The 20,970-nt window shown below is 46.2% G+C and overlaps 1 protein-coding gene across 7 annotated transcripts in view; it reads left to right on the top strand.

Moving 5' to 3' along the window:
* Positions 1-20,970, top strand: part of TRAK1 (trafficking kinesin protein 1) — a 214,060-nt gene that overhangs the window by 156,434 nt on the left and 36,656 nt on the right. For all 7 annotated transcript variants that reach the window (XM_025375297.1, XM_025375298.1, XM_025375292.1 and 4 more), the window contains 4 exons: positions 6,355-6,431; positions 14,430-14,546; positions 18,083-18,183; positions 19,067-19,175. In XM_025375297.1, the coding sequence (XP_025231082.1) occupies positions 6,381-6,431; positions 14,430-14,546; positions 18,083-18,183; positions 19,067-19,175 (378 nt within the window). In that variant the 5' untranslated portion in view covers positions 6,355-6,380. The remainder of the gene's footprint in view (positions 1-6,354; positions 6,432-14,429; positions 14,547-18,082; positions 18,184-19,066; positions 19,176-20,970) is intronic.

The raw sequence follows: 20,970 nt of genomic DNA, 5'->3' as shown, positions 1-20,970 counted from the left end.
GGCTCTGAACCTCCATCCCCTGCCCCTGTGAACAGTACAGACAGTAAATCCTTATTAAGTTTACTTCCTGGGGCATCAGGAGCCAGATGTAGTGTTGCTTTTTCATCCTGACAACTGCTGCTGCTATCAAAAGCGAGAGGTAATCAACTGGTTTGTGGACCATTCTTTTCTTTGACACTTAAGTACCAGCTCTGTTTCAACTGGGTATCTGAGAATTGCTAGGGGTATGTGTCACTTTGAATGTTTATTCAGTCCCTTTGCAGGTTTTATAATGAAAATTATAGAAAATTTACTTTTAAAAACACTGATACTTAGGTATAGAAGATAGGAGGAAAAATTATTGAGGGGAGGATGGAGCTCAGTTTCTTGATAAAACTTTGGGAAACACTGTTTTAATTAAAGAAATGACCTGTAAGTAAGGCAGAAGGCAGACAGCCCAAAATGCAAATGTATCAGGCCGTCTTGAATATCTTTTCTACTTGTGGCTACTTGGTCTTTGAGTTATAAGTGTCTTCTTGAGGGTTTGGGAGGTTTTTCTTTTTATAGACATACACACGCATACACACATGTACATGTGTGTGTAAAATGTTTATTCACGCCAGAGATACATAGAGCTGACATCAGAGGGAGGAATGTTACCAGAATTAGGTTCTGGGGTTTTGCTATATTGTATAATATAGCAATATAGCTATATATTGCTATATATAGCCATATATATGTATATTTTATTCTAAAACCATTATGAGAACCTTTTCCTTCAAAATACATGAATGGGAAGTGATGATTTCTAACTATATTTTCTTAAAGAAGACTGATAAGACCAAAATGTCAAGAAAGCTTTTATCAAGCCTGTTAATTTGACACACAACATAGAGACACGGGGTCCCTTGGGGAGGGCAGGTTGCTGTGATGGAACTGTAGCGATTCTCCCCAGCCACTCCTCGGCTTAGGCCTCTGGGTTCTGCCTTGTGCCTGGGTCTCAGATCTTACCTGCTGCAGTCCCACCGCTCCCTGAACGTGGCTCCTCCCGACTTCTCCTGGCTCATTCGGAAGCCCTGGACAGTGTCAAGATAGAAACGTCAGTGCCACACCACCTTTGTTTTCTTCCCATGGGGTTTTCCTTGGGATCTTTAATTCCGGTCACTCCTGAGCTTCCCACTGGGCAGATCTCCTTGGCAGCAGGCAGGGACATGTTTCTGTTCTCTTTTGGGCCTGCACACTGTATGTTTGGGGTTTCTCTTCTGGGCCTGCACACTGTGTGTTTGGGGTTTCTCTTCTGGGCCTGCACACTGTGTTTGGGGTTTCTCTTCTGGGCCTGCACACTGTATGTTTGGGGTTTCTCTTCTGGGCCTACACACTGTATGTTTGGGGTTTCTCTTCTGGGCCTGCACACTGTATGTTTGGGGTTTTTTTGGCTGGCATCTCCTGGATGCTGGAAGATGGGTGCCAACGTTTATTCTTAAAATTGTTTTAAGCATGGTTTAATTTAGCATAAAAGCTGCTTTACTGGTTTTCAGACTAAGGCACTCCATGGAACTCACCCCACCTCCATCCCCTCTCTCCGTCCCCATTAGCTGTGACAGCCCAATCATACGTCTCCCTCCCTCTGATCAGCCAGCCCAGGACTCCTTGTTTGAAGTTGGCTTCATAATTCCTTACTTTACTTGCCATCCCAAGAAGAAGGACTTGAATCTCCTCTTATCTCAAAGTGGATTCTCCCAAACCAAAATCTCCCTCCTTCATCTCCTCGGAGGGTGTTTCTGTCAGGCGGGCCTCCTGCCAGTGTGGGCTGTGGGCAGCCCTCTGCCTGGCACATGATTACACAGTGACATCAACTACTGTCCCAGTGCCAGTGGTTTCTCGGGGATGCCCCATCTTGCCTCTGACTTTCCATCTCGTGCCCATCTCCAAAGGGGACATCACTCATGTCCTTGTTGTCCCAGTGAGAAGCCCTGATCCAGTGCTTTTTGATTTACCTCTCACTCAGTTTTATCTCTTAAATCTCAGGGAAAGAGCCCACTTCTTGCCATCTACAATATTCTTGCATTAATCCAACAGCCTTGATGCTGGTCAGTCTAAATTGCCTTGCACCCCCTCCCCCATTGCTGCACACTGGAGCCAAAATGCTTCTGAAATATAAACCTCATTGCATAACCCCCCTTCAAAAACTCTCTAGTGGCTTTCCATTTAATTCCACACTCCTTAAAGGGACTTGTCTGGCTTTGAACCCCCTGAGCCCCATCCCCCAGGCTGCCCTGTTTTCTATGTGCCCCAGGAAGGCAGGTGTCCTGCCTTGTTCAGTGCAGAGCTTGGTGCGTGGTAATGGTGGTTTGGCGTTAGTCAGAGGTGAGGCATGTGTATTTTACTATGATGAGTAGGCAGCAAGTTGCATTTAACTTCTTTTTCTAGGAGATGGACCATAATTTTCTTATATTAAAGTGCTCTAGAGACCGAGCACGGTGGCTCATGCCTGTAATCCCAGCACTTTGGGAGGCCGAGGCAGGTGGATCACCTGAGGTCAGGAGTTCGAGACCAGCCTGGCCAACCTGGTGAAACCCTGTCTCTACTAAAAATACAAAAATTAGCTGGGCATAGTGGCAGGCACCTGTAATCCCAGCTACTCAGGAAGCTGAGGTGGGAGAATCGCTTGAACCAGGGAGGTGGAGGTTGCAGTGAGCCAAGACTGCACCATTGTACTCCAGCCTGGGTGACAGAGCGAGACTCTGTCTCAAAAAAAAGAAAAAAAAAAAGTTATTGTAGAGGTTTATGGTGGCTCTTTTATTTTACCTTTCTTCCTTTTTTGAAACATCTTTTGGGTGGAAGTGGATTTATTTGGTAGCACTCCTTGGGTCAGAAATGGGACTTCTCTTTGAAATACATTCTTACAGAGAGAGAAACTTGACCACGGTTGATTGTAGATTTAGTGCCTAGGAAGTTGGCATTTGAAAAGCATAACCTGTGGTTATGCTGTCTGAAGGCATGGTTTATTATTTTTTCACTTTCATTGGTCTCACTCCTGCTTCCTTATTTCTTGGAACAGGAAATCCTAAAACATAGAAGTTAATTGGTGGCTGCTCAGAGCCCCTTGGCCTGGATAGAGTCTCCTGTGAACACCTAAGCCTCTGAACCCAAGGTCAGAGCTCTTTCTTTCCCCTAGGCCCAAATGCTGCTCACTCTGTTTACACACTTCCTACACATCGATGGTTTGTGCCTTGTTCTCGCGTCCTTTATGGTCTTTGTTTTAGTCCAGGAGCCATACTGGCCTCGGTGCAGTCCCTGCAATGCAGCCTCATTCTCTGTGACCTCAGTTGGGTCCTTAACATCCAGATTCTTAATGTCTCAGAGCCTCAGTTTTCTTATCTGTGGAATGGTCATCACGACAGTGCCTACAGGGTTGTTGTAAAGATTAATTGAGAAAGCATGTTAAATCCCTTGACATAATAGGGGAACCATCAGTGTTAACTGCTGCCTCTACCGATAGTCTATTATTTTGACATTTGCCACCTGCTAGCTGTGTGACGTTGGGTGAGTTATTCAGCCTCTCTGGGCCTTAGTTTTCTGTTGTAAAATGGTGTTAATGTAAGTGCTTACCCCTCACAGTATTGCTCTGAAGATTACATAGAATAATCCATATAGAGGGCTATGAATGGTGCCTGGCCATAGTCACTGTGCTTAGTAAACGTCAGCTCACTGCAGCCTCCACCTCCTGGGTCCAAGCAATTCTCCTCCCTCACCCTCCCGAGTTCGGATTATAGGCGTCTACCACCACGGCTGGCTAATTTTTGTGTTTTTAGTAGAGACAGGCGTGTCTTTTTATTGGGTTCAATTTTTAAAATATTTTAAAGTTTTATAAAAGGGCAGCACAAGGGGTCCTTGTAAGTGGTAGATACATGCACCAATACAGGTAATAAAATTACACAGAGCTTAATACACACATGTGCACACAAATAAGTGCAAGTAAAATGGGAACTCTGAGGAAAAGTTATGGATTGTATCCGTGCTGATATCCTGGGTGGGATATTATGATCTTGCAAAATGTTACCATCAGGGGGGAACTGGATAAAGGGTATACAGGATCCCTCTATATTATTTCTTCTTCTTCTTCTTTTTTTTTTTTTGAAATGGAGTTTCGCTCTTCTGCCCAGGCTGGAGTGTAGTGGCACGACTTCTGCCTCCCGGGTTCAAACTGTTCTCCTGCCTCAGTGTCCCGAGTAGCTGGGACTACAGGTGTGTGCCACCATGCCTGACTAATTTTTGTGTATATATATATATATATATTTTTTTTTTTTTTAGTGGAGACAGGGTTTTCCCATGTTGGCCAGGCTGGTCTCGAACTCCTAACCTCAAGTGATCCATCTGCCTCGGCCTCCCAAAGTGCTGGGATAATAAGGCATTAGCCACCGCTCCCGGCTCCCTCTGTATTATTTCTTCTGTCTGCTTGTGGTTATCTACACATGACTGACTATATGAGTAATTACAGTTATCTTAATTCAAAAACTTAGCCTTAAAAATTTGAGTGTTATCTCTAAATATAGTGTTAGAGAAATAGCAGCTCTGAATCTTATTGTACAGAGAATAGAGCCAGGTTAGTTAAAATGTAGCCCAGTTTTCTCTTTTTCCAGGAAAGTGGTGGACTCAGATTTTTGAGGAGAGTGGGCGCCGGTGAGCGGGTGTAAGCAGGCCCTCAAGTGACAACAGAAATTTAAACACAGAGGCCGCTTAGTTGCTGTGATCTGCTACCTGGTGTATAAAGGGTGCTGCAGATGCTTTGTCGTGCTGGCTGGGGGGCCCCAGGGTTTTTATCTGCACGCTTGCAGACCATCATAGCTGTGCATGAAGAAAATTAACTCGGGTTGGTAGCATAGCAGTCTTCACTTAAGAGCTTGTGTGACCTCGAGCTGATGGACTATCTAGAGCAATTTGAGCTGGACTTCATCTACATCAAATTAGATCCAGGTTTAAAACTACCCTTATAAATCTCCCTTGCTTCTCTCTCCCTGGCAGCTCTGTCTGAGGCAGCATATCCCCGCCCCACCGCTTGGACAGGAGGGATCTCATGAAAGTGTTGGGTGGAGGGGTCTTGTCTGCTGGCTCTGATGGCACTGTCTTGATAGGGTTTCAGATTTAGAACCAGATTTCAGATCTCCTCCCTAAGCTAAAAAATCATTCCAACAGATCCGATTTCTCTGAGCTAATTTACTAGGATGATATCTACTTGCATTTAATAAAATATTCAGAGACCTATTGAATTTCAGTGGTAATGCTACTGAGTTTGACTTAGTAATACGCTTCAATTCCCAAATGCGTCGCATGGGCTGTTACTGAATGTGGGTCACTAGGAAAGCTTTGACTCCTAACAGAATTATTCACTGAAGTCTTAGTTATAAAGCATTACTAAGAAGTTATTTATTTAGTCCCAAAGTGACAGGTTTCAAAAAATTTTGCACATTGACTGGCCATAAATCCATTTATATTCACTCCTCCCCCCATAGAATAAAACTTATGCTACCTTCTTGGTGTTTGTTGAACTGCAAATCAGTTCCTTGTCATTGATTTAAAATAAAACAACCCTGATGTATCTTTAGCAGACAAGAGCCTTCTTTTGTTTCACAACCGATTTCTCCAACGGACGGAGAACAAAGACCCATAGTCCTAAAGTGCTTATGTGCAGCCTCGTATGACCACAGTAAATTGTACATGTAATGAAATATTACTCTGTGTGTGTATGTGTGTGTGTGTGTGCACGCGCGCAATCGTAGTAGTCTTTTTAATGTATATTTAAAAAATAACAACCTAGTTTTCATGGTATGGAGCTGATTGCATAACCTTAGAATGTGGGCCACTTGGGGCGAGGGGGCTGTGCCATTTTGAAATTATCAGTTTAAGACTCTTGTTTAATAATTATGACAGCAGCTGTTTTCTGAAGGATTCCAGTCTGTTCATATGGTTGGGTCTGTATGGTTAGTGGAGTCTAGATGCTACAGGCCTTTCTCATCATTCACACATGGGTGGCTGTGCTGCTGGCCCCCACCCCACCTACTTCAGTTTACTGAATATCTGTGAGGCCAGACCGCCTTCCACTCCATTGCTTCGCCCTCAGCACATGCTCACACACACAGACACACAATGTCAAGGTTTCACAGGGGTTACAAGTCCCCCTGCTCATCCTCCAGTCACTGGAACTGGGAAGTGAAATCTGGTGGTGGTGAGTACATTGCGGGTTGAACCCAGCAGAGCCAGTGACCCTCCGTGCCTAATGTGCAGGCATAATGTTAGGGACGCTTTTTTACATGAGTCATTTGTTTGGCAGGTCTGTGACATCGGGAGTCTCATTGTCATTTTTATTTCTTACAGTTTTATGTGCTGAAAGAGTTGGCCAGATGACTAAGACATATAATGACATAGATGCTGTCACTCGGCTTCTTGAGGAGGTAAGTGCTCTAGGGGAAGGCAAAAGAGTTGTTTATAATCGACTGGTTTTCATTGATACTGATTAAAGCATGCCTTATCACCTGTTTCAGTGAGGAATCTTGGAAATTGGTCTCTTTCAAGGTATAATGTAATGGCTTTACTTTATGAACTAGTAGCTACGTAGGCCTTTATAGCTATAATTTTGTGCAGATATTTTATGTTTTTAAAGGAATATATTAATGGCACCAAATGTGGTGCGTTTAAATACTTGGTAGAATATCCAGTTGTAAGTGTAAAAAGTCCTGAAACATTGACTAATGATACATTTTAAGTGCATCCAAAAAATGTCAGAAAATGTATCATCGTCTGTGTCTTCCTAATGTATTTTAAGTTTTGACTTAGGCTAGTGGAATATTATGCAGTGTCAGCATAGAAATAAGCAAAATAAGCATGGCAAGAAAAATTTAAGTAAGTTGCTTAAGATTAGATGAGCTGCCTATATTTTAGAGACTGGTTTTCTGAATTTCTTCTGAGTATTCTGTTGCAGTTGAGAATTAAGTATGACGAAGGTCTCTAGAAACAGATGGGTATAAGTGTATCTGCATGCCTGGAACAGGCCAGAACATGGTAGGTTCTTAGTATTTGTTGAATAAATCTCCATCATTAATACACTGCCCCCTTCACTGAATCAGGCCTTAAATGAACAGGTGCTGCCTTCTAGCCCCTTGCTTCTGCTCTAGAAACTGGAATGATTTTGGGGTATGTGCTTATTATGTGGAGGACACAGAAATCATTGTCATTGTTTTCAACCAGTGGGAGGTCAGGGTTGAAGCTCAGACAGAAACTGGGCCAGACTGGTTTCCCAGAGGTTTTTTTGGGGGTGTGTGGCATTCTTTCACCGTTTTTATGTCTCTCTATTGCCGTGTTTCTACCTCTGCACATCCAGCATTCTCTTCCTGGTCCTGCAGTCCACTCCTGTTTGAAGTCACAAACTCATCAGCTCCCCAGAAGTGATGTCAGGGTTTTTGGCTATGTGACAGGGTGTCAAGGGCGGTATTTTGGGGCACCGGCCTCCAGCCTTCGGGTGCCACTCCAGTTGCGGCTGTCTCTGGTGTTAGCCACGTGGCAGGCTGCCTTGGTTGGCACCACTGACTTTTGAAAATGGTTGATTGCTGACCCCTTTCTACTGCAGCCGTTTCCCCCAGCAGTGCTCTCCAGATCTTACAGACTGCTTCTGGCGCCCGCTCATCAGCCCCTGTTCAGGTCATTGAGTCTTCTGAGAGGGGTCCTAAATCTGTACCTTCCAAGGCCACCACTCAAACTCTTGGGGCCTCAGCAGTGAGATTTTAGCTTCTCTCTGCTTTACTCTTCCTTGCAGCTGCCACCGACCATGCCCTCTGTGACCCTCTCACCCTTTCTCTAAGGCTCCTCGCTGTGTAGTCAAGGCCACCCATTGCTCACGGTCCTGAATCCTCCTCTAGCCCTTCACTGTCACTGGGGACATGGCTCCTGCTCTCCCACCCTTGGCCCTCTATGGCATTTAACTGCGTCGGTTCTTTCCTGCTTCTCAGTCTTGTGCTGCAGGGCCTGCCAGGGACCTTTGAAGCTAGCCCCAACCCCATCCCCAAGTAGTCTGTGCCCTTGCTGAGCCCCAGGCTTGGGAGTCACCCCACAGTCCTGTTTGTTTTGTTCATCCAGCTGGATGAACAATGTATTTTTTTTATTTTTCTGTAGAGGTGGGGTCTCCTTATATCGCCCAGGCTGATCTTAAACTCCAGGCTGATCTTAAACTCTGAGGCTCGAACGGTCCTCCTGGTCTGGTGCAGTGCCTTATGCCTGTAAATCCCAGCACTCTGGGGGGTCAAGACAGGTGGATCACTTGAGCACAGGAGTTTGAGACCAGTCTTGCCAAAATGGCCAAACCCCGTGTCTACAAAAAATACAAAAATTAGCCAGGCGTGGTGTATGCCTGTAACCCCAGCTACTCGGGAGGCTGAGGTGGGAGGATCGCTTGAGCTCGGGAGATGGAGATTCCAGTGCACCGAGATCATGCCACTGCACTTCTCCTGGGCACCAGAGTGAGACTCTGTCTCAAAAAACAAAACAAAACAAAATTAGAACCAAACTACAGCCACTGTTTATTTGAATCTCTCACATTTTTAAATTAAAAAATGCTCTCACCTTGGCCTCTCAAAGTGCTTGGATTACAGGCATGAGCCACCAGAGCCAGCCTGTTTTATTTTTAAAGGGTCATCATGGCAACAGTGTCTGTTTGTGTCTGTGTGTTCCATATCTGATGCCATTCTGTTCCTGTCCTGATAAGATTTACGCCTGAGTTACTGCCTTTCCTTGGAACTAGGAGGGTGTCCTGGTTAAAGTCTAACTGTCCCAGTCATGTAGCTATTGCCCTGTGCCATGCTTTTCCTGGGCTTTGGCTCTGTTTCTTCTGTTCTCGTGCTGTGGTTTGCATACCTGCTGTAGGCAGGCAAGTGGGGTACTGGCGGATTTGCACAGGATCCCAAAGCACAGCCTTCCACCAGCGTGGAGAGTTCACTTCTGGTTTTAAGGGGAACAAGATGCTGTGGCTCGCCTGGGCTTGCTGCTGTCTGGAATGCACCTTTGGGCAGAGCTTGCCTCCTCAGTTACAGAGAGGTGATTCCACTGGCCCCTTAGTCATGCTTTTTGTCCTGAAATTGGTGAATGAGATGAGTCAGTTGCTAAGTGTAGGCGGCAAGCTGTTCGGAATCTCTAGTAGGTGTGTCAGTCAGCGCTAGAGTTCATTGGTAAAAGGGGGCTGAGACTCAAGTTACAGTCTTTTTTAAGTCTATGCTTTGAAAGCATAGTGAGGAGAGGAAGGAGGCAGTTAGAATGAGCGCTACCTTGCCTCATTTCTTGGGGGAATAAAGGAACTAGTTCTTTTAATAGCTTATTTCCAAGGGCCTAAATTACTTGTTTGTGGTCTCTGTTTCTCATTGTAGTTTAATCCAGTGACCATCTTCTAGCTATTTTCTGGTTTTTATCCTTTTTTTTTTTTTAATGTTGTCCAGGCTGGTCTCAAACTCCTGGCCTCCTCAAACTCCTGATTCTCCCACCTTGGGCTCCCAAAGTGTTGGGATTACAGACATAAGCTGCCATGCCCAACCTGTTTTCTTGTTTTTAGAAGTAAACATTAATCATATTTTGGCTAGAGAAATGGGAGGTTTTTTTCATTCTTGTAATTCTTTTTTTTTTTTTTTTTTTGAGACAGAGTCTCGCTTAGTCGCCCAGGCTGGAGTGCAGTGGCGCGATCTCGGCTCACTGCAAGCTCCGCCTCCCGGGTTCACGCCATTCTCCTGCCTCAGCCTCCCGAGTAGCTGGGACTACAGGCGCCCGCCGCCTCGCCCGGCTAATTTTTTGCATTTTTAGTAGAGACGGAGTTTCACCGTGTTAGCCAGGATGGTCTCGATCTCCTGACCTCGTGGTCCGCCCGCCTCGGCCTCCCAAAGTGCTGGGATTACAGGCGTGAGCCACCGCGCCCGGCCCATTCTTATAATTCTCAAAGAAAAACCCAACCAGCCTGTTGCCTCAGTAATATTAAAGAGAAAAAACTGGAGACTCTACAATAACATTTCTGTTTAAATTTCCATTTTTTCTATAACTATTTTTAATATAACTTGTTATTTTCGATGTTTTGAGTACATAGTAGGTGTATGTATTTATGGGGTACATGAGATACTTTGGTAAAGGCATATGCTGCATCATAATCACATCAGGGTAAATGGGGTATCAGGCTGAGCAACATGGCTCACACCTGTAATCCAGACAGGTGGGAGAATTGCCTGAGGCCAGAAGTTTGAGACCAGCCTGGGTAACATAGTGAGACCCTGTTTCTACAAAAAGTTAGACGCTGTAACTGAGGAGGAGGCAAACTTTGCCCAAATGTGCATTCCGAAAATGAGATAGGCATGGCGGTGCATGCCTGTGGTCCCAGCTACTCAGAAAGTGAAGTGGGAGGGTTGCTTGAGTCCAGGAGTTGGTGGCTATGGTGAGCTGTACTTGTACCAGCGCACTCCAGCCTAGGCAACAGAGTGAGAAAAAAAAAAAAAGGTAGAGGGGGGAGAAAGAAAGGGGTATCATCACCTCAAGCAAGCATTTATCATTCCTTTGTGTTACAAATATTCCAATTATACTTTGTTGTTTTTAAATGTGCCGTAAATTATTGTTAACTGTAACCACCCTGTTGTGCTGTCAGATACTAGATCTTATTCTAACTCTATTTTTATACCCATTTGCTCTGACTTTTTGCTGCTTCTGGCAGAGAGTGTTCTTTAAAATTACCCTAAAGATTACATTTCTGGTGTAGACCAGGGAAGTGTTTGTCCTTAGTGGGGCATGAAGAGGCGAGGCAGCCCTTAGGTGCAGGGTTTGAGGTGTAACGAGTAGGACAAAGGACTTCATTGTTGAGCTCACCGCTCTACTTGTTTTTCTTCCCCTTCCTGTCTCCCAATTCCTGTTGGTTTCTGGCCGTTTGTGTGCTGGAAGTCTTCTGCATTCTTCAGGCGCCCTGGCAGTCCCTTGCCTTGCCTGAGCCATCTTCATTATTATGCTGTGTGCTTGATTTGTTTGCATTGAAATGCGTACAAAATGTGGCTAAAGGCTGGGCGCAGTGGCTCACGCCTGTAATCCCAGCACTTGTGGGAAGCTGAGGTGGGCAGATTGCTTGAGGTCAGGAGTCCGATACCAGCCTGGCCAACATGGTGAAGTGCCATTTCTACCAAAAATATAAAAATTAGCTGGGCAAGGTAGCGTGTGCCTGTAGTCTTAGCTACTTGGGAGGCTGAGGCAGGACAATCACTAGAACCTAGGTAGCAGAGGTTGCAGTGAGCTGAGATCATGCCACTGCACTCCAGCCTGGGTGACAAAGCGAGACTCCATCAAAAACAAACAAAAAATGTGACTAAGGCATGCAAAATATCAGTGCTTGTTGGAACTTGACAGCCTGGATGCGTGAAGGCAATGCAGATCAGGCAAGCACTGATGAAGCACCTGCTGAGTGTTCAGTCTGAGAACTAGTTCTAGTAGAGACATTTGATACACTTGAGTTAGATTTTTGGAGACTATACTTCCAAAGAGAAGTGAACGTTGGTATTGCAGTTTTAACTAAATCCAGCTGAAACCACCTGGACTAGGTGCTAATTTTGAGTCAGCCCCTGGAGACTTTAATTCTGTGCAGTCTCCCTCACACAGTTCTTTGAATCCTTTCCTCTAGGTACCTAATAAGCACAACTGTTGAGTCTCAGAAATGACAAAGGCCCATGAAATAAGGGACCCTTTTTTTTTTTTTTTTCAATTTTGTATTTTGAGATGGGGTCTCCTGTGTTGCCCAGGCTGGTCTTGAACTCCTGCGCTCAGGAAATCCTCCTGCCTTGGCCTTCCAAAGTGCTGGGATTACAGGCATGAGCCACTGCACTCAGCCAAGGGAACTTCTTGGTAGACACTGGGCCAGTGTGCAGAGATGAGCATCTCGGTTAGTTGGGCAGATTCACCGAGTCCCCTTTGCCCCATGACAGGACTGTCTCCACATGGACTGTGTTTCTAGAAAGGCAAGGTCATGATGGGGAGGCACAAATTGTGAGAATGAGTTGGGGAATTTGCAACTCTTTTTTTTTTTTTTTTTGAGACAGAGTCTTGCTCTGTCACCTAGACCGGAGTGCAGTGGGGTGATGTTGGCTCATTGCGAGCCCTGCCTCCTGGGTTCAAGTGATTCTCCTGCCTCAGCCTCCCGAGTGCCTGGGATTACTGGCTCCCACCACCACGCCCAGCTAATTTTTGTGTTTTTAGTAGAGACAGGGTTTTGCCATGTTGGCCAGGCTGGTCTCAAACTCCTGACCTCAAGTGATCCCAAAGTGCTGGAATTACAGGTGAGAGCCACTGTGCCTGGCCTATCTATAGCTCATTTTTGATACTGTGATACCTGGCTGGCTTCTGGGACTGTGGTGACAGCATTGCCAGTTTGGGGATTGTGGAAGGCCTGGAGGAGAGAGACCATCATCCTGCAAGAGGGAGCCAAAGTGCTGTTGAATCCAGTCTTCTCAAACTGTACTTGACCTCAAGCGCTGCGCTCATACCGCAGTGAAGTTCCTGTGGTTAGCAAAGGGAGATGTCTGCGGTTGCATGGAATCATTGGGTGGATATCTAAGACGTTAGAAATAAAAGCTGATTATTCTCTTTATTCTAAAACTCAGCGAATCATAAAGTTAGAAGAGTTTTTCTAGAATATCTCAGCTAGCCTGCCCCTTTACTCTGCCTCCATTTAACAGTTGAGGGAACCCATGTTCAAATAGAGAACCCATACTCTCCCAGTTTACAGCAGGATAGTTCACCTGGAGCAGTTCAATTTGTGACCAGTACCTGCTGTAAGAAACATAGCTTAGGTTGTGACCCAGTACTCACATAGGTAAATATGTGACAAGCAACAGTTTAAACATGAAATAATACTCTTATTACATATAATGCACTTTGGTGTTTTCAATTCTGTGCCGTTGTATTTAAGTTAAAACAAAATGTCGGTTGCTGTTACTAAAATGGTTCTCAACCCACCAATGGGTTTGAAACCTGTGGCCTGAAAAATGAATCTGTTGGCCCAGCACAGTGGCTTACACCTGTAATCCCAGCATTTTGGGAGGCCGAGGAGGGCGAATCACCCGAGGTCAGGAGTTTGAGACCAGTCTGGCCAACATGGTGAAACTCCGTCTCTACTAAAAATACAAAAATTAGCTGGGCGTGGTGGTGCGTGCTTGTAATCCCAGCTACTCAAGGGGCTGAGGCAGGAGAATTGGTTGAACCTGAGAGGCAGAGGTTACAGTGAGCTGAGATTGTGCTACTGCATTCCAGCCTGGGTGACAGAGTAAGACTCTGTCTCAAAAAAGAAAAAAAAATCAATCTCTAGTGTACTTGATCCCTGTGAAGCAAAAGCCGTTTGCCTGGGACATTGTGGGTAGTTAATAGCAGGTGTTGGATCAGAACCTAGGACTCCTCCCCAGTGTTTTTCCTACCCCAGATGACATGTTTCCATTCTTTCTTTCAAACCACATGAACAGAGTAATTAGCATATACTTCTAAAATGATTTAATTTTTCTGACTTCTCCCCTTGCCAGCACCCAAGTTGAATCTGACTGTGGTAGCAAATCGCTAAGTCTGCATTTGCTGATGGCATCTGTCCACTATCAGGGGACGTCTTTCTCCCCGCAGAGGCTACCCTGCCTTTATATGCCACTCCGAATTTTCCTCTGTGTACTGGCTCTGCCTAATTGATGCCATCAGCTGAGCTAACAGAAAATTCTGTGCCCTTAAGAGTGTTTTTGTCTCTGAATATGGCAATTTTATGCATAACATCTCCATTTTGAAAGTTGTTTTTTTCTTAAATGAAGCCTAAGTAGCCTTTTCTAAGTAAAAAAACAAAAAAGCATGTAGTTGTTTTTGAGAGTAACTTTAAACATTTTTGTTTCACATAAGGCAAAAATAAGGAATTCAATGCATTCCTGCCTAATGTATGCTGAAGAGGCTGCCTCCCTGTGTCAGCTCTTGGCTTCATTGTAAGAGCGTTTTATAATTTCTATATTTATTCATTCATTCACTTAACAAATAGCTACTGTTTCCCTGTGCCCTGCCCTGGCCATACAATAGCCCAGCCTGCAGGTGGAGAGACAGGTTATCAAGTGATTCCACAAATAACAAAAGCAGTTGCAAACAACTGTTTTTAGAAGCATTGTTTTCTTCCCCATAGGAACAAAGATTTGTTTTCATTACATTTTCAGACTTCCCTTTCCTTGCGTGATGTCCATGTAGCTCTCACATACTATATGGGCAGAGGTTACGCCTGTTTTAACGGGCATCAAATGCCAACACAGATGGTGAATTATTAATTCCTTTGTTATTTCTAGATGCTCATGTTTTCCTCATTTGACACTGAGCACCTGTTGACTCCTTCAGGAAGCACAGGTCTTTTGAATCCCTATTCTCCCTCTTTCCTTTCATAGAAAGAGCGGGATTTAGAATTGGCCGCTCGCATCGGCCAGTCGTTGTTGAAGAAAAACAAGACCCTAACCGAGAGGAACGAGCTGCTGGAGGAGCAGGTGGAACACATCAGGGAGGAGGTAAGACACTGGAGGCCGAGGCTTCCAGAGGGCCCCGCCACAGGCCTGGGAGCCGTGGGCATGGCTGAGGGAGATGATAGAATGGGGTTCTAATTGGAAGAGCCCTCCTGAGGGCACAACCGCGGCCTGAGCCCAGAATTGTCTATTCTGAAACGGTCACCTGGGGACTGAAAGCCACCTTCCTGCAGCTCCTGCTGCTGCTTGTGTCCCTTTCTTTCCTCAGGCCATGTGGATGGGATGGCTCAGGGCGGGCACGGTCCTTACTCAGTCGTTGGTCTGTGTGTCATGTTGGGCCAGCCACAGTCCTTGTCCTCAGAGAGTCTAGACTGTAACCATGCAGGCTGATTAAGATGCTCCACGCTTGGCAGAAGGGCACCCAGGCTAACATGACAACGAGCAGTGGTTCCTGAGTCTGGCTGGGCTTGGGCCGCTGAAGAAGGAGCCCTGTTAGGAGGCCAGCTCGTGTACACAGAGGAAAGTGGTGACTCACATTCATCGTTACAGTATAATTTTGTGTGTGTAAAACAAAACAAAAATAGCCTATTGTTTTCATGATAGAAACCCTCTTATTTCCATGACATCGATCTTGACTAATGGACATCAGTGGTGAGAGGAAGGGCATGGAGCTTTTCGGTTTATCTTAGGGTACCTAGGTTTAGAAGGAATGATACTGATTTTCTGGAAGGGACGTGGTGTGGACAGAGGAGAGCGGCTGTGGAGTCAGGTGGGGTTGCTAGGGCAAGGATAAGAAGCTTAGAGCCAGGCCCTACTTAGTAGCTTCTTTTCTATCACCCTGTTCTTCTAACGATAAATTTTAACTGTGACAACACTCCTTGTTTCTTTTCCACTTTTCTTTTTCCTTTTTCTTTTCTTTTCTTTTTTTTTTTTTTGAGATGGAGTTTTGTCCTTGTCACTCAGACTGGAGTGCAGTGTTGCGATCCCAGCTCACTGCAACCTCCACCCCCCGGGTTCAAGCTATTCTCCTGCCTCAGCCTCCCAAGTAGCTGGGATTACAGGTGCCCACCACCACACCCAGCTAATTTTTTACATTTTTGGTAGAGACAGGGTTTCACCATGTTGGCCAGGTTGGTCTGGAACTCTTGACTTCAGGTGATCCTCCCACCTCAGCCTCCCAAAGTGCTGGGATTACAGGCGTAAGCCACCATGCCCAGCCTTTTTTTTTTTTTTTTTTTTTTTTTTGAGATAAGGTCTCACTGTGTCACTCAGGCTGGAGTGCAGTCGTGAGATCACAGCTCACTGCGGCCTTGACCTCCTGGATTCAAGCGATCCTCCCACCTCAGCCTCTCAAGTAGCTGGGACTACAGACATGTGCCACCATGCCTGGCTAATTTTTGTGTTTTTTATAGAGAAAAGTTTCACCATGTCGCCCAGGCTGGTCTCAAACTCCTGGGCTCCAGTGATCCACCTGCCTTGGTCTCCCAAAGTGCTGGGATTACAGGCGTTAGGCCCTGTGCCTGGCCTCTTCTTCCTTATTTTCTATCAGAAACTTTCTTAGTGGGGGTGGATGCCCTTGTTCACGTTCCTAAGATGTATTCACCCTTTTTCCTTGTTAGAACTATTCCAGTACATTGTTGTCTGGGTTTAACAGTAGTTTTCATATGATGAAGCATAGTTGCCACTATATAAGAAAAGTTTTAATCCTGGGCTTTCTTTAAGATGTAAGAAGAGAGAATGCTATTGTATTTTAGGAGAAATAAAGTGATTCCTGCATTCCCTGCCCCCAGCATCATGACCTGGATTCCCTCTCATGTGACTGGTGGGAAAGCATGCTGGGTTAGCCTGGCCCCCTACCAGCCACTTGTGAGCAGCGGGATATGCCACCCAGTAACTCACAAATGGTCACCCGTCAGCTTCTTCACTATACTGTTCTTGCTTGGGACAAGCCTCACCTTGCGCAAAGAGGATCCAACTCTCTGGGAGTGGAAATGCCTTTTTTCCCCCTCAGAAGAACTTTGAATTTGAAAGCTATAACATGTTTCCCTTTGGCATATTATTAAATTATCAGTCTAGGTGTCAAAGTTAAAACTTCTATGCACATAAAATTGTCTTCTCCATGGAAGACATAATAATTCACTCTGTTATATAGAAAAGTTGCAATAAACCATAGACCCTAAGTCAAATTATAAACAAAGAGTTAAAACATAACTGCAGTTCTTCTTATAGCACTGGTTCCCTGTTCATCAGTACTGCAGAGTGAAAGGGCAAGTGAAAAATTGTACAGTACAACTTTATTTAAAAACCTTAAGTACAAATCAGGGTGATTTGCAAAGCCATCTCAGCAGGAGTCAATATAGCCATTCCCTGATGGTTGCCTCTTTTCTTCCTGTGTCTGAAATTCCTATCCAGTGAGCATTGAGCATGGAATGAGGTCCGGCTGGACTTGCCAGGAGCCTTATGAGGGTGCATCCCAGAATGGGGCTGTGTGGTCATCCAAGTGTGAGAGCAAGGGTTGGTGAGCTGCCTGTATTGGCCCGTGCAGAGCTGGCATCTCCAGGATCCGATTTGGAGTTTGGGTTTGGTTCTGGCAGAAGTGAATGAATGGCCTTTTCTTTCATTTAGTAACATGATCAATTTTTCTGGCTATTTGACCAGCTGGTCATCTGGCTACTTCCAAAGCCCCTGAACAGTCGCATCCCCACAAGCATCATTCTTTTTTTTTTTGAGACCAAGTCTCGCTCTGTCGCCCAGGCTGGAGTGCAGTGGCGTGATCTCGGCTCACTACAAGCTCTGCCTCCCGGGTTCACGCCATTCTCCTGCCTCAGTCTCCTGAATAGCTGGGACTACAGACGCCCGCCACCATGCCCAGCTACTTTTTTGTATTTTTAGTAGAGACGGGGTTTCACCATGTTAGCCAGGATGGTCTCCATCTCCTGACCTTGTGATCTGCCCGCCTCGGCCTCCCAAAGTGCTGGGATTACAGACGTGAGCCACCGCGCCAGGCGCATCATTCTTTTTTTGAGATGGAGTTTCTCTCTGTTGCCCAGGCTGGAGTGCAGTGGCATGATCTCAGCTCACTACAACCTCCGCCTCCCGGGTTCAAGCGATTCTCCTGCCTCAGCCTCCCGAGTAGCTGGGATTACAGGCACACGCCACCACACCCGGCTAATTTTGTATTTTCAGTAGAAACAGGGTTTCATCATGTTGGTCAGACTGGTCTTGAATTCCTGACCTCAGATGATCTGCCCGCCTCGGCCTCCCAAAGTGCTGGGATTACAGGCGCCAGCCACCGTGCCTGGCCCCCAAGCATCATTCTAGTCCCCTCCCTGCTCTTCCCTGTACCAAAGTAAAAATGATGAATTTAGACAGCTTTCTATCAAAAAGTAATTGTATTTCTTTTAAATAGACCAAATGAAAGCCTATTTTTTTGAATAGCACAAAATCAGTTTAAATGCTTTCATTTTCAATGGTGAATTTTAAGAAAAATATTGTCACTAAGTGGTAAGTATTAGAATGTGAGTCGGGACGATAATCACCTTTTGGGAAGCAAATGATGGGCCCCCGCTCTGCTTGTGCAGGTGTCTCAGCTCCGGCATGAGCTGTCCATGAAGGATGAGCTGCTTCAGTTCTACACCAGCGCTGCGGAGGAGAGCGAGCCCGAGTCCGTTTGCTCAACCCCGTAAGTCACCAGAGGGCTGTATTTCTGGAGGCCAGAGCACAGGCTGACCGCTGTTGATGTCCTTGGAGTCACCTAGACAGGGTCACCTTCAGCAGCAATGGAGGTCAGCTGCTCTCAGCCTTCTCTGGACCAAGCATCTCCAAGTGCCTCAAACAGATTGATTTTACTATTTTAGCGGGACATGGATGGACAGGTTTTTAGTTTTCCTTTTCCTGGGTCTTACTGCTTATTTGTCAATTTAGATTGATTTGCCCTGGCACATGAGCGGATAATGGGTTAGGCTCTGCTGTTGGAGGCAATTCAGGGTTCTGGAGCCAGAGGTGCTGTGGCAGGTCCTTGGGACAGAAGGCGTGGTGTCTTCTCTGAGAGTCAGCAGATCCTCATGTTGGGAGCGTGAACTCTACAGCCCAGTGGGCTGCTTGCAGATCTTGGCTCTGGGACTTACTAGCTGCATGCTGTTGGCTAGGTTACTTAACCTTTGTACTTGTTTTGTAAAATGGAGATAACAGTAGAACTTAGGTCACAGAGTTATAAGTATTAATTGAGTTAAAACATACAGAGTACTTACCAGAGTTGTTGGCACATACAAATGCATTATGAATATTAAATGAACTCCCAGACATCCTGAAATTGTGTAGGCTTTAAACAGAGTTGGTCCCCTGAATTCTGAGGTGATGTGGCAAGTTGTGGATAAAGGGTTGAGATGTGGGTTCTGAATTGGTGGTGAGCCTGTGCACTGGGAGCTCTGTCTTCCTGGGGCTGGGAGAAGGGTCTGGTGGGTCATTGTCCTTCCTGCAAGCCCTTCTTTGTGTCTCTAACGTGGTTTGCCAGGTGGTGGGAGGAAACGCGTCTCCCTAGGTTGTGAGCGTACTTTCTCCCCTAGGTTGAAGAGGAATGAGTCGTCCTCCTCAGTCCAGAATTACTTTCATTTGGATTCTCTTCAAAAGAAGCTGAAAGACCTTGAAGAGGAGAATGTTGTACTTCGATCCGAGGTGATTTGCCCTCCCTGCTCCTGCCCCTGCTGGAAGGGAGGTGCCCCCATTCACCTTATCTGGCGAGGACAACCGTGGTTAAGTGCCCTCCTCAAAGGTGGCAGTCCGTGAAGAGCTGTACCAGGCGCTCGGCAGACGTGCCTCCTCTGTGCTCTGGGCACTGCCTTCCAGCCCAACACATGCCTCCCTGGCTGGGGCAGGCGAACCTGGTGAATGACATGGTGTGTGGACCGGGAAGAGTCGGAGATCCCCTCCTTCACGGTCATTCCTGCAGTGAGGTCTCCCCTGGTGTTCTCCAGGTCTGACCACAGCACCTGTGGAGAAACCCAGCCTTGTTTTCATGCTGCCACAGATCAGATGCTCAAGGAAGTAGTCCATGGGTGCTCAGAGAGAGCCATTTTCTTTTTTTTTTTTTTGAGATGGAGTCTTGCTGTGTCACCCAGGCTGGAGTACAGTGGCGTGATCTCAGCTCACTGCAACCTTCGCCTCCCGGGTTCAAGCTATTCTCCTGTCTGAGCCTCCTGAGTAGCTGGGACTACAGGCGCCCGCCACCATGCCCGGATAATTTTTGTATTTTTAGTAAGAGATGGGGTTTCATTATATTGGTCAGGCTGGTCTTGAACTCCTGACCTCAGGTAATCCACCTGCCTCGGCCTCTCAAAGTGCTGGGGTTACAGGCATGAGCCACTGCGCCTGGCAGAGCCATGTTTCTTAAACAATTAACTCAAAAAGGTTGAGCTGAGGCAACTTGGGGACTCATGCTTTTGAGTTTTTTTTTTAATTGGCAAGGCATTGTGCCTAGCATTTTGCCCACGTTATTTATTTATTTTTTTTTGGAGTTCGCAACAGGGCTGAAAGCTGGTTACTTTGATTCTCATTGGAACAGGGGGCCCCAGGCTGCTAGGTGTTTTGATAACCCAAGGTCATTCGAGTGAGTAAATGACAAAGCTAGGATTTGCAAATCTGTGACTCTAAGCCCCTTGTTTTTCACCTTCATGCACTGCCCCTCTCTAGAAACACCGATGCGTGCAAATTTAGTACTGTTTGTCTTAATTAGTGGTGAGTTTCTGTCCTCTAGCCAAGTTATGGTGTGGTACAGTATGGCCCTGTTTATCAGGCCCCTCAGGTTGGAGCTGTGTGCCCACCTAGGCTGGCCCTGGGTTCCTGAGAGCCCCTTAATAGTGCAGACCGTCAGTCAACTTGAACTTGCCCACACCTTAGTAAGATCTTCATGTCCCATCTGAACAAGATGCTCTTCTGCACATCTTGTTCTCTTAGACCTCACCTCTTCCAGCCCCTTGTTCACTGATGGGTCATGTAAACCCAGATTGACCAACGAGGCTGCCCAGGTTTCCTCTGCCAGCCAGTAGCTGAGCAAGGCAACAGGCCTGTGCTGCCCATTCTGAGTCCAGTGCTGCCTCTTCCAGTGCCTGCCTCAGGTAAATGCTCCAGCCCCGGGCACCCAGCAACTCATCCAAAGCCAGCCAAGGGAATCTGATCCCAGCTACAGATTCCTGCTACCCCAAATGCATTTTCTGAAGTGTAATGTTTTTATGGGGCCAGGACTGAGGGCTCAGAGACACTTCTGTCTAACTGGGGCTCTTGCTTGCTTGCTTGCTTGCTTTCTCTCCCTCTCTCTCTCTCTCTCTCTCTCTCTCTCTCTCTCTCTCTCTCTCTCTCCCCCTCTCTCCCCCGCTCCCTCTACCTCCTTCCCCTCTCCTCCCCTGCTCCTTCCTTCCTTCCCTCCCTCCCTCCCTCTCTTCCCTCCCTCCCTCCCTCCCTCCCTCCCCTCCCT

This window comes from Theropithecus gelada, chromosome 2 (assembly GCF_003255815.1).
Source record: "Theropithecus gelada isolate Dixy chromosome 2, Tgel_1.0, whole genome shotgun sequence".
NCBI lineage: Eukaryota > Metazoa > Chordata > Mammalia > Primates > Cercopithecidae > Theropithecus > Theropithecus gelada.
Note: the sequence above shows the minus strand (reverse complement) of the source record. Positions and strands in the feature narration are given on the sequence as shown.